At 36.8% G+C, this 14,030-nt stretch overlaps 1 protein-coding gene across 1 annotated transcript; it reads right to left on the reverse strand.

Moving 5' to 3' along the window:
* Window positions 1-1,820: 1,820 nt before the first annotated feature.
* Window positions 1,821-2,867, reverse strand: DEFB113 (defensin beta 113). Its single transcript, XM_028133925.2, has 2 exons — window positions 2,773-2,867; window positions 1,821-2,062 (listed from the first exon to the last, which is right to left on the reverse strand). Exons 1-2 carry the CDS (start codon window positions 2,828-2,830, stop codon window positions 1,821-1,823), a joined length of 300 nt encoding a protein of 99 aa, XP_027989726.2. The 5' UTR covers window positions 2,831-2,867.
* Between the last annotated feature and the right edge of the window lie 11,163 nt (window positions 2,868-14,030).

A 14,030-nucleotide genomic window follows, 5' to 3' on the forward strand; every position in this document is an offset into this window, starting at 1 on the left:
TGTGATATTTTTATTATGAAGTTGTAAATATTCATTATGTGTTTTCAACTACCATGGTTAAGAGGCTGCAGGTTTTCAAGGTTATTGCAGAGTTGGGGTGAGTCGGATGGTAATAGAATAGTCAAAATATCACGAAGCTAGCTTTTCTTACTGAAATTAAGTGTATGTGTTTTTTCTTGAATAAATGCTCGGATTTTTGCAAGTCTGTGGTTAATTCACAGAGGTTTTAAAAATTATATTTTTGCCAGTTGTTTTTTGTTGTTGTTGCTTTTATGAAGGGGCAGATTTTTGGAGTTCTTTACTTCATTCCAGAAGTCCTGCCTACGATTCACCATGTGTTATTTCTTTTATTTATTTAACTTTTGTACTTAAAAATTGTACATACCTCTGGTTAATATTGCTGTGCAACAAACTACCCTGAAACTTGAAGGCTTAAAACAAAATCCATTTTATTATGCTCCTTAGTTCTGTGGGTCACAAACCAACACAAAGCATACATAGTGAGAATGGGTTAGCTCTTTGTCTCTTTGTCTGGGCCCTCATCTTGAAAGACATGAAAACTGGGAGCCAATTCTGATGGGCTAACTGCTTCTTCTTGCCCTTCATTGCAGAGTTTAATTTTTCTTAACATCCTTCAATTGTTATTTCTGAGGATTTTAGTCTTTTTCCCCCTCCTCAATCTGTAGTCTTTTCTTGGGTGATTTCATCTTATTACTTCAGTTAATGGCTCCTCAAATCTATATTTGAAGCACATTTTTCTTACATAAGTTTCACTCATGTATACAGCAGAGAAGTTTAAACTTAACATGTCTAAAATGTGTCTTTCAAATCTGCACCTTTTGTGATATTTTCTAATGAATGACTGCATTGTTCAGTAATGTTTTTTAAGTAGGAAAACTAAATTGGGAATTATCCTTTCCTCTTACAACCCCTACTCCAAAGCACTAAACTTTTTTTCATTTCCTCTAAGTCATAATTTGGACCTAAGTTTTATATTATCCAGATCTGTGCTATAGCTATAGGTAAAAAAAAGAAAATACACTCAGTGGAGATTTTAAATTCTGAATATCAAGCATTTACTGAAGGAAAGCTTTATAATTCATAAGAAATTTTATATTAACATTAATTCATTATTATAATAGAATTAGTGTGGAATGTGAAAAGCTGGAAACACAATGAGTTCATTGAAGACAGGGACAAGAACAGAGCATCAAATACTGAATTATAAGATGAAGGAGTGAAATAAAATTCTTAAGGGCCAGGAGAGAAGACCCTTAGATTGGTTGCCTGTATTCAGAATTGATTATGATAAAAGTTCTGGATGGTAGACTTAGAAATGACTTTTCTTTTTCTTGTTGGACATTTCTGTGTTATTCTGAATTTTCTTATTTTTTATCATAAGAAAAAAATACCTTTAAAATGTTTTTAACTTCCTTTTATTCTTATCACATTTTACTCCTTGTTGAGTTTTGTTTAATTCTTTCTCCATTATCAATACTTTCCTATTATTTGATTAAGATGTATATGACTTTGTGTCCAAAACCCATGCACACTTTTACTAAAAATATGGAAAGGTGGCATAAACCATGATTGATGGTTGATAACCTAAACGATCATATGAAAATAATTAGCCTACTGTCAGGGCAAATAAACAGGACAGAGATGAAGGGACATATTAAAGACGGAGGGTGTTTGTAATGTGAGTGGAGAACTGCCAATTTAGTTGCCATGCTATTGTTGTGTAATCCAAGAGGCCAGAGGATACCCATGGGAAAACAGATTTAAAGAAAGTAGAAAGTTCTTTATTATTAATAATATTGTTACAAAGTAGTATTGTGTGCTGTAGTAGAATCAGAAGTTACATGTGTATAAGCTGTAGTAGTGCTGTATTTAGCGGTTGGCCTTATATATTCCCGTGCAACACAGCAGGGCTCATTGTTGCAGTAATTATATATGTATTCCCAGTTGTTGCATGAAGTCTTACAAGCACCACGAACAAGATAACATTCTGTTTTTCTCTCTGTAATTTCTCTTGTTTTTTCTCTTGTTTTCTTCTGTGAAACTAAGAAAAAGTAGCCATGATTACAAATCCAAGTTTAATGTATTTGAATGGATAGATGAACAGACAGATGATAAATAGATAAGTAAATAAAGTTGTTTAAAATATAGAGTTAAACAATTTCATTTCTGAAATCATGCCCATGCAACTGTATTAAAAAGTGATTTTATCCCCAGTAAATTGGTCTAAGTTCTTATTATTTAACAATATTTATTTTGCCACAGGCAATGTTTTGTTTTTTTGTAAATAGAATATCCTTAAATATCTAATCTGTGCTTACTTCCTCAAGAGAAAAAAGATGTGGAAAAAATAGTCTGCATGTTTTATGCTCTAAAGAGCTATCTACCTGCAACATACTTTTCCCCCAGTACAAATTGTGGGGCTAGTTAGTTATAGAAAGCTATAATCAATATCAGTTCATTATATTGTATTTAAAAAAAGAAGGCAATGGGAAAGACATAGGAGTCATAGTCTCATCAAAGAACACAGCAAACAGCTTTAATTAATTATATATCTTGGGAGGACCCTCACCCCCCATTATATTATCAACTATCAGTTTCACTCATTTCTTCTTCCATGCAAAATAGAGTGAACTTTATTATAAATTTATATGCAGTTTCCTAACAATCATATATTTGTTTTATTTTTCCAGAGCAAAGCAGTTATAACAAAAATTTTGCCCTTCCCTCTTTTTCTATGTTAATAATCATTACCTGATGGACCACAAGACACAGTGAAGACAAAGGTCAGGAAAATACCAAGTATCTTCATTGCTGATAAAGTTACTACAGTGAAGTTGAGGCAGAGCTCAAAATATCTGAGAGGTGTGCTATTCTTTGGTAAAAGAAAGACGAACTCTTGTTTTTATAGCTTCCTCAGGGTAATTACTATTCTGATTAATGTCACCTTTCAAGATTGAGCACAAACTCATGTAACTATTGTGAAATAGCAACAGGCAGGTTACAGGATTTGCTTCTGTTCTGACCTCTATGAGCCAAATGTGAACTCATTTTCAATTTACAAGCAAAGAGTGGGGTTAAAGTCTTTCTAAATTCTTTAACTAAAAGCACACAATCAGCATTATTTTTGACCATGTTTTTTTAAGCATATATTATGGGCCAGGCAGTGTCCTAAGCACTTTATATATATTAACTAGTTTAATCCTCATGACAATTTCTATAACATAGGATTTTTTTTTTTTTCAGTTGAGAAATTTGTGGCATAGAGGAATTATATAATTGCCTTAAATCCTCTATGTAGTGCTTGGTAGAGCTGGGATGGACTCTAATGTAATGTGATGCCAGAGTCCATTATGAGCCTAGCTGGTGTGGCTCAGTGGTTGAGCATCGACCTATGAACCAAGAGCTCAAGGTTCAGTTCCCAGTCAGGGCACATGCCAGGGTTGCAGGCTTGATCCCCAGGAAGGGGCATGCAGGAGGCAGCCAATCAATGATTTTCTCTCATTGTTGATGTTTTTTCTCTCTCCCCTCTCTCAGAAATCAATGAAAATATATTTTAAGAAATTAAAAACATTTTTTTAAAGAATCCATTTTGAGACCAATTTTACCTACCTGTGACAGATTAATTGGTGCTTTTGGATATTTTGAAATTGATAAGAATCATAAAAATGTTTTAATGAAGATTAAGTTACTGAGAAAACAAAAATTGCATAGATGTCAATGGCTGAATCTTCTGCAACAATTTTTACTTCTTTCAGTAATGAAAAGCTCTCATGCAAATGCCAATAGTTACTGATGGTTCATATATACTTATATTTTTAGAAGCCATGAGTCAGAGGCTCAGCCTCTCCCTTATGCCTAATCTGCTGTACCTTAAAAACACCTATTTAATACTTATTATGTGAAAGGGTCTTATGTAACTTACACATACTAATACATTTAAACTTCATGAAAACCCTAGGAAGTAAACATGTTGAGCCCCATTTCACATGGAAGGAAACTGACACATAGAGATTGAAGTAACTTTCCTAAAGTCAACTAGCTAGCTGCTAAGTGGTAAAACTGGAATTGAACATGGTCTCTTGTCAGAGCCCGCATTCTTAGCCACCATTATTACTAAACTAGAGGCCCAGTGAGCACGAAATTGAGCATGAGTAGCTCGCTTCCGCTTGCCTCAGCTGGCTGCCCCACCCATCGCTGCTCATAGCTCACCACCCCCCCCCCCACCGCCTGCCCCAAGGGCCAGTGCTCATTTGTTCGTGACACCGTTACGGCATCACAACTACAGGCCTTTTATGATATAGATACCCAAATCACCTAGAATGGCTGTCTTGAACAATAATGTTTGTAAGGAACAAAGAATAGGCCAGTGAGCTGACACAGTGGTAGAGGGAAGTCAGGGTGTGGCAGGGGCTCCACCTCGTTGGGTTTCTTATGTCATGGTGAAGTGGTGGATTTTATTATATTTTTAATGGAAGCTATTTAAGAGTTTATGAATTCCCTCTGGCTCCTGGTAGAACTGTTTGGAAGAGAGTAGGAGGATCAGAGTCCTGGAGGGAACTCATGAAGCATGTGCACTTTAGGAGACATTCACCAAGGGGTCCCGGATTGGAGAGGTTGCAGGCTGGGCTGAGGGACCCCCTCCCCATGCACGAATTTCGTGCACCGGGCCTCTAGTAAAGATATAAAAAGGAAACAAATTACTGTTTCTCCCATAATCTGAAGGCTAGCAATAACTTCTTCCAAGCTCTTTCTTCTCTAAAAATTGATTTTTTTTTCCTTCTCTAAAAATTGACACCTTTGAATTGGTGTTTTTCAGCTCTGAGTATATGATATCTGCTGTTGATTGATTGGAATTGAGTGCAACATCTAATATGTATAGGCTGTCTGCCAAGGCACACATATAGAGAGAGAGAGAAAGAGAGAGAGAGAGAGAGAGAGAGAGATACATTGATTTGTTGTTCCACTTATTTATGCATTCACTGGTTGGTTCTTGTATGTGCTCTGACTGGGAATCAAACCAGCAACCTTGGTGTATGGGGAAAACACTCTATAATCAACTGAGCTACCCAGCCAGGGCCCAAACTCTTTTCAATCTTATTGTTCTTCATCACAAGTTTAGCCATGTCCTGCTGAATTGATCCTTGATTTTTTATCCATAATACTTTACTATTTTCTTGGATTATACACAGTAATCTGGACAAGACTTTCAAGGAAAAATTCCAATAAATGTGTTATTTGCAGATATGCATGCCCAAAATAAGGAAAACATTAAAATAACAATTCCCATGTTTAGTAAGAGTTTTTAAAGCAAGAAACAATGAAATTATATGTATGAAGTCCTCTAGACTTTCGGATAAAAGGCATATCCATATTTATAGTTTACCTGTATGGTTCAGAGTTTAGTTTACTCAATTTTAAAGACCACTGAACCTGTGGTTTATTGAGCAGGACTACAGCTGAAACACTTTACCAACATACCTCAAAAAAAAAAAAAAAAAATGAAAGACAACCTTCATGCTGTCATCCAAGGCTATTAAGTTTGTTCATAATACTTCCCTGGCATTCTACTGGGCAGTGGTTTCAAGCTTTTGATCTCTGAATCTCCGGTTTTCATTTTAAAATTTTATTACCCTTGTTTTTTAAACTACTGCCCCAGGTTGCACAGTTAATTGTGGAAATATAATAAAAACTATGTGGGTGAAAGTTATTGAACAATTTGTCTCTGAACCACAGACATTCTACTTTCAAACTCACAGCCCACGAGTCTCTCTTGTCCCCTGCTGGGTCCTGCTGTGGCTTCTGTGTTCTGCTTGATGGCCAGTATGTTCTCCTTTGAAGTGGCCAATGTTCACTGCCTGGAATTTATTTACAACTCTGCTGTTTGTTCTCGGCTCTGCTTTCCATGACTATCTTAGTGATTTTGCACTTCTCGTCTTCTCTTAGTGGGGGGTCACTTCTCCCCGTGCTTCTACTGCTATCATTGCTGCTCCAACTGAAGTCTTGGCTCCTCTTTCCAATTTAGTGACTCATTTTTCAAGGTTCCCAACTGGACTATCAATGCTCTTAGCATCCTATACACCCTCAGTATGACGATTCTGCTCCATGTCACTATCATGAACAGTGTTATTTCTAATTCTCTGCCTTGCATAGACCTACTGTGTCTCTGGCAGCCTAGATGTAAAACTCAAGACTTTTGTTGGATTTTGGTTGTACTCTCCCTACCTCTACCCCACACTGAGCTGCCTCACCTCTTCCTTATAACACTCTAACTTTGGTTTTTTCTTTTATCTAGTATGTAAAGCTATATCATTCTAAAAACACAACTAAATAATTAACAATTAAAAATTGCTTTTTATCTAAAATGTCTAATATTTATAGCAATAATGGACCTTTATTATCTTTCTCTCTACTGCATTACAGAACCAGATATCTCTGAGAATTTTTTGTTTTGTTTTTGAAGTATGATTTTGCCTAGTGATATGAAGTATCAAGCATGAATGTGGAAAAGATATATATTTAAAAACCAGGCTACATACACAAAACAGTTCTGAAAGAGATAAGAAAGGGGTGTAAATTTGGAATTTTCTTAACATCTTTAACCAGAAGTCAAAACAGTATTAATCAATATCCTTTTCTGAATTTGTTTTTTCAAATAACTAATGTTATCATCTGAATAATTTGTGTCCAAACCTTGAAAGATTATGTTACTTGGCCTTTGAATTGGTGTCTTTCAGCTCTGAGTATATGATATCTGCTGTTGATTGATTGGAATTGAGTGCAACATCTAATATGTATAGACTGTCTGCCAAGGCACACATATATACCCAAACACACATAAACATGGATCAATGGCATCAAAAGTTGTTCTTTATTCTGGTCTAAATTAATATTTCCAATAAAGAGTGAATCATTCAATAGAGCTCAAGAAAAAGAAATAATTTATTTTACGGCTAAACAAATGTCAAATGTAAATTGAACAAAAGCTGATTTTGAGAAGAGGCAGCTGTAATGTTGGACTGTAACTTACCTCAGCTGTTTCCTTTCTCAGGATGCTCGTTTCTGCTAGGACTAGGTCATTTGGTCCATTACCCTCTGTCTCACAACCAGCTCCCTACATTCTCAGTGCACATGTAGGATCACATCATCCCAACGTGATTTGACATAAAATTTCAACTCATATGTTCAACACTGGTTGAAATACCTTTCTTTTCCCTGAAATATATAGTATAACATTGTACATCTTTGTAGAATAAAAGATATGTCATTACATTAAAGAAACAAATATGTCCAATGACAAGTAGATTATTAAAATCTGATATCACATAAATATTGCAGTTTACACTAATTGATTAATATATGCCAGGCACTGTGCTACAAACTAGAAAACTAGATATTACTACCTCCATTATATTTTTTAAAAATATATTTTATTGATTTTTTACAGAGAGGAAGAGAGAGGGATAGAGAGTTAGAAACATCGATGAGAGAGAAACATCGATCAGCCGCCTCTTGCACACCCCCTACTGGGGATGTGCCTGCAACCAAGGTACATGCCCTTGACCAGAATCGAACCTGGGGACCCTTGAGTCCGCAGGCCAACGCTCTATCCACTGAGCCAAACCAGTTTCAGCCATTATATTTATAAGGAAACCAAAACTTTAAACAAGTTGAGTAACTGCTCAAGTTTACACAACTAGCAAAATATATGACTTAACTAGCCCTGGGCCATCTGACTCTAGAGACTATGACATTAAGACCTATGTCTGAAACACTTTGTTTAGTATCTCTCTGTACCAATATATCTAAAACAAGACAGAGTTAATCAAAACATGTATACCTGGAAGTGAAAGTATAGAAGAAGCAAAGCCACCTGAGATAAAAACTAATCATGCCTGTCAAATAACTTTTCTGGGAAAAGTAGCTCTCTAAGAGTATGTGTATGTTGATATGAATATTGCTCCTACCAGTAAACTTATTCTAGATATGAAAGTATCAGGCCTTCATTTCGATGCTACTTAACATTCAAACTCCTCCTCTAATTCCCACTGTTCTTATTCTTTGCCCAGAAGGAAACTTCTTCTAACTTGACTTCCCATTTGAATTGCCCACAGAGAAAATATGCCCTTGTCAGGCCGATACATAATATGCCCATGAATGTAATGTCTTGTGGTAATGATTACATTGGTTTCCTGTATTAAATGATATAGGCTCAAATTGACAATGAGTACCTACATCTGATGCCTGTTATGACTCTGAAAGGATACACTTTGTGGTAAACCAGCAGTTCGGAGAGACCCATGGTGAAGCTGTGTAAGGTAATGGCTGCTTCTGAAGATCTCTATGGAATCAACCTGCAGGCCTGATGACAACAGTTCCAGCTTGGCAGACAAAGGCAGAGCATCACTAAAATACTTGGTGTGGGTCTGTGCTTCGCCTTCTGGGGCAGTGATAGTTTTGGTCACTGTGCAAGTTGCCCAGGGCATTATTAGGAAAAATCAAGTGTAGAGAAGGAGAAAATATACATTAAAAGAGAGACATTTTTGAGAGTCATGGCCCCAGAGTTGCTAACAGGAAGAAAAAGATATATATATTTTTTTTCTTTAAAAAAAATTATTTTTCAATTATAGTTTACTTTTTCTTTTACAACATTTAATAAATTTTATATTTACCAAAATTTGACCTGAACCTATGCAGTATTATGTATTTATAGCTGTGTATGAATGTAGAAGAGTGGAAGGGTAGAAGTGTGTGCTTTTTGTCACCCTACACCCTTATAATGACAATGGGGACATTTTCACTTTGCCTGACATACAAATATATATATCTGTAATAATAAAAGCGTAATATGATAATTAGACCAGACATCCTCGGATGAAGCTGGGGCTACAAGGGAAGCCCAGGTCCCAGGTGCCAGAGGGAAGCCGGTCTTGGCAGCCGGGGGAAGGAAGGCCTACTCTTGCATGAATTTCATGCATTGGGCCTCTAGTGTGTGTGTATATATATATATATATATATATATATATATATATATACACACACACACACTGTTGGCTCATGCTGCATCCTTTAGAGCACCTAATCCAACCTCTTCTTTACTCTTTGTAAACTAGGCCCCAAGTCCCTCAACTAGGTAAATTAGAAGTAAAAGTGCAGATATTTCCTTTAGAAATTTCCTTTAGAAATTATTTTTAAAATAGAATCACAAATCTGAGAAAGGCAAAACCATAGAGACAGGAAAAGGTTCAGTTGTTGCCATGGGAAGGAGGGATGAATAGGCAGAGCACAGATGATTGATTTTTAGGACAGTAGAACCATTCTGTATGATATTATAATGTAGATACATGTCATTATACATTTGTCAAAACCCACAGAATGAACAAGACCAAACGCTAATGTAAACTATGGACTTCGGGTTATAATAATGTGTCAGTATAGGTTCATAGATTGTAGCAAATATACCACTGTGGTGGGGGATGTTGATAATGGGTGTTAGGACTAAAGGGCAATATAATCCTTAAAGGCCATTTATAAGCTTGCTGCCATAAGAGAACAAAAGACCAGGAAAAACTTGCTGCAAACCAGGAGTTAGACCTTATAAGGAATTGAGACTGTCCTAAAGGCACCTCATCGCACACCTGCATGCCATCCACATTCTAAGTCCATCACCTCAGTGCCCAAACCCTGATGACAAAAGTTTCCCATGGATAGGGGCAGAAATAAAAAGTTGGGGAACCAGCTAGAATTGTAAGGAATATGAATCATGCTCTGTTAACCATGATTGTTTTATTCTAATTAAAGAAGGCACATTCTCACCTGGAAGTGCAGCCCACCCTCTCCATTTTAAGTTGCCTGTTATCATGGAGAGATGAACAACTTTGCTGCAGAAACCAGAATCACCAGCCCTTTGAAGACCCCAGCCCTTTTTGCATATCTGTAAACTGCCCATTTGCCCCTTGGCCTATTTTCCCATGCAATCTTTGTACATCTACCAATATATGCAGCCGGCTTAAGATGGGGTGCAGGACAGATTTTTGTGAATGGCCTCTGCTCTCCCATATTGCTGGCAGTATTGGAATAAATGCTCATAGATGATTCAACCCTGTCTCTGCTTAATTGGCTCAAGTAGTGACAGGCAGCATAGACCCATTGTTTGTCCTGTTACACCACCAGTGACTTAATATAAGGATGAAACTTCAGCTCCTGGGTGCTGCCATCATTGACCCAATGTCCCCTTGGCTTGGTGCTGTGCAGCCCTTCCCTTTGTATATCCCATCTCCCTTTCCCTTTTTCTTAAATAAATTCAATTTTTCTTAAAGCACTGTCTGAGAGGGCTATTAAGCATTCCCGTGTACCGCCATGTTCACCTTTCATTAGGGTTACTATGCATGTGCAGAGAGGGTAAAGGGATATATGGGAACTTTCTGTATTTTTGCTCAATTTTTCTGTAAACCTAAAAAAGATCTAAAAAGTAAATTTTGACTAAAAATGGAATCACAAGTAAATATCTATATATATATATAAATATATATATATATATAAAATCCTAAGCAACCGGCCAACCAGCCGGTAGCTATGATGCACACTGACTACCAGGGGACAGATGCTCAATGCAAGAGCTGCTGAGCAACAGCTCGGGGATGTCAGACTGCTGGTTTCTGCCCGATCCCCGCAGGCCAGGCCGAGGGACCCCACTGGTACATGAATCCATGCACCAGGCCCCTAGTTAGTTAAAACAATTTATAGTTGTAAATTATTATTTCTGTTTCCTATTATAAAAATATGAAAACTAAAGCCCAGATAATATAAAAATACTTTTTCCACATTAACATGATTAAAATAGTAATTACCGTATTTTCCAGCATATAAGACGACAGGGCGTATAAGACGACCCCCAACTTTTCCAGTTAAAATATAGAGTTTGGGATATACCCGCCCTATAAGATGACACCCGGCGTATAAGACGACCCCCGACTTTTGAGAAGATTTTCCTGGGTTAAAAAGTCATCTTATACGCTGGAAAATACGGTACTCAAAAGTGTTTTTAATTGTTACACACTTTCATGTGATCCTCAGTACCCTTCAAATGGAATCTCTGAGTCATACAGGTAATTAAGTGTTAATGTATGAAAATGGACTTTAATGGATTTCATATGAAAGCAAACTGAACCAAATGAAAGAAGTTAATCGTGGGATTTGCATTAAGAAAGACTGCAATGGAACTCCTTCCCATTAATATTATTTCCCAGTAATTCTCATGTATATAAATATTGGTCTTCTTCTAACCTATCAGAGAGTCAAGGAATGGGAAAGGTTGTTTGATTGATAAAAGCACCAACCCAACTTTAAAATGGCAGTGTTAAAACTGTGGGGGTTTTTTTAACCACATTTGTCAGAAACTGAACTTTTAATGTTACTGTGGTCAGAAAGCAAAAATTGCAAGAAAATGTTGACCCCTGTGGACAAAAAGGAGCCACATGCTAACCTGACTAACTCAGGGAAGGCCTGCATGGTGGCCTTACAAACTCATAGACCTAAAGTAACCCAAAGAATGGTCTGACATTAGAACCTTTTCATTAAAAAGCAGTTTATAGTGGGTAGTCATGTCCTAGGCCAGTATCTTCCCTGACAAAAATCAACTTCAATCTTTACTGAGCCTATTGTCTTTTTGCATCTAAGATAACATGCCTGTGAAATGTCAGGGTAACTTGTAAATTCCCTTTTTCTGGACCCCTCAGGGCTTCTGGGCTAGATAACAGATTCCCTCATTATTGTGTTAATTGTTGACTGTTAACTATCCTATACCCACCTGTGTAAAAGAAGCATGTGTCTATCATTTTACTTTTTATCCAATCCCAGAGCCCGCCCCCTTCCCCGCCCCCACTTTGCTTTCTCCCACCTCCCTAATCAATCACCAATGGATTTCAGGTAATCCACTTATGTCTCCTCCTTTGTTTGTAATTTATGAAACAAGGTGAAAAACTGCTCTTCTGCAGTTTATCTCAATACCTTGAGATTCTGCTTCCGGCAATTGTCAACAGTTTGGTTCAAATAAACTCACAAAAATTCTTCTTCTTTTTTTTAATATACTTTTTTATTTATTGATTTCAGAGAGGAAGGGAGAGGGAGAGAGAGATAGAAACATCAATGATGAGAGACTCATTCATTGGCTGCCTCCTGCACTCCCCCTATTAGGGACCCTTCCATCTGCAGGTAGACGCTCTATAAGCTGAGCCAAACCAGCTAGGGCAACTCACAAAAATTCATTACAGGTTTGAATGTTGTTTTATGTTAACACCCCTAATTAAAACCTGAGACTAGAAGGATGGGAGAAATGCCCTAAAAGGGAAAATATAACATGGACATGGCAGCACAGAACTTGTAAATATAACAGGTAAGTAATTATGTGTCTATATCCAGTAGGAAGGTATCATTGTCCTCATTTTGAAAATGCAGGGAAGAGAAAAATGGATACTCATGAACCTTTCCATATGTCAGCTTTTTCTACCTTTGCATTACTTTCAGTAATTTCCTATGAATTCTTTTATTTTCACATAATTTGCTTAAGGGCAGAGAGAATGTAGACTAAGTCAAAAGAAATATCCTTGGTTTTTAAAGTTGTGTGTGAAAGATGAATAATGATTGTAACCTCAGAGTTCTAGCTCTTTACTATATTTCTTATCCTCTCCTGTTCTAAATTAAATGTATTTCTTAAGGTAGGGTCTTTGGCTCTTCATTATTTATGTAGACATCCACCTATCCATTCACTCATTCATTAAAATTTATCAAGTGTCTTTGTCAATCTCTGTGCCAGGTCCTAGGAATATCTGATAATCTAAAGCTACACAGTTGTCTCTGCCCTAAAATATCTTCTTCTGCCTAATGTCTTGCCTGGTCATTCTAAGAAAATTATCATAAACTCCATTGCCTTCTCACAACATATATATGCAACGCTTAAGGCATTTTCAGCATTCTGTCATAAAGGGGAATTTCTCTAAATAATATCCTCAGTCTGATTGATGTCAGAACCATATTGGGGAGAATACTGCTTAAATAAATGCTTCAAGCCCACAATTCCAATTTCTGTCCTTTTATTTGTCAAAGATGCATCAGACAGAACTAAACAGTCATAGAAGGCTTTATTCAAGACTATTGCAATAAGGAAGAGAGACTGAGCTCAATTCCAATGAAATGAAAGGTGGGAGGATTTTTAAGCTCTGGTGTGGGCAAATGCAAAAGCATTGAAGGATAATAAGGGGAGGAGGTTAATCAGTGGGTTCCTTGAGCACTTTGACTTATCCTTGAGTTTACAAATGCATTTCTCTGTGATTAGGTGTTTGATAATTGGCACCCATTAAAGTTAGGCTCTTAACCTCCCACAGAGACTGAGAGATAAGAGTGCTGTGTTCTTTGAAATGTACATTTCAAAGGGAAGGTTCTCATGTCCTTGAGAAAAACATTTCTTGTGTTGTAAAACTGACAAGAGTATGGAGAAAACTTACATATATTTCAAAGGAACAGAAGAAGAATTGACAATTGAAAGTTTTCTAAAGTAAATTCAATAAGAAAGGTGAGGTCAGGGGCCTATATTCAGGAAGAAATCTATCTGAAGTTCAATCAAAGCTAAGGGGAACATTGAGGCTGTCTTACTCACATTTCTTCAGTCGACCGTTATATATTCATGGAATCAGCAAGAAAATCAATACTGCCATTTCAATACAACATGGCAATATTTGGTGCCCAAATTATGTGTGAGCATTAAAGAAAAGAAGTTATTAGCACTTGTCTTTTTACTGCTTCTCAATCTTTTGAATCTTAAAATTCCTATGAGAAAGTAGAGGGAGAGTGGGGGGCGGGGAGGGAAGGGACTGGGAAGAAGAAGAGGAAGGCGGAGCATTATTTGTATGAAAATTTCCACAAAGACAAATTTTGAAAACAGTTTTACAGCTGCCTTTACTTCATATAACTCTCCCAGTGAGATAAATATGAGCTTTTATTCAAACTAACAGGTC

The sequence above is a fragment of the Eptesicus fuscus genome, chromosome 10 (genome assembly GCF_027574615.1).
Source record: "Eptesicus fuscus isolate TK198812 chromosome 10, DD_ASM_mEF_20220401, whole genome shotgun sequence".
NCBI lineage: Eukaryota > Metazoa > Chordata > Mammalia > Chiroptera > Vespertilionidae > Eptesicus > Eptesicus fuscus.

What these genes read in the sequence shown, in the direction of transcription:
- DEFB113 (XM_028133925.2), bottom strand. Translation starts at nt 2,830, where the DNA reads ATGAAGATACTTGGTATTTTCCTGACCTTTGTCTTCACTGTGTCTTGT. An exon ending in TGTGTCTTGTGGTCCATCAG is followed by an intron (nt 2,063 to 2,772) that starts GTAATGATTATT and finishes ACTTTTTCTTAG; the next exon opens with TTTCACAGAAGAAAACAAGA.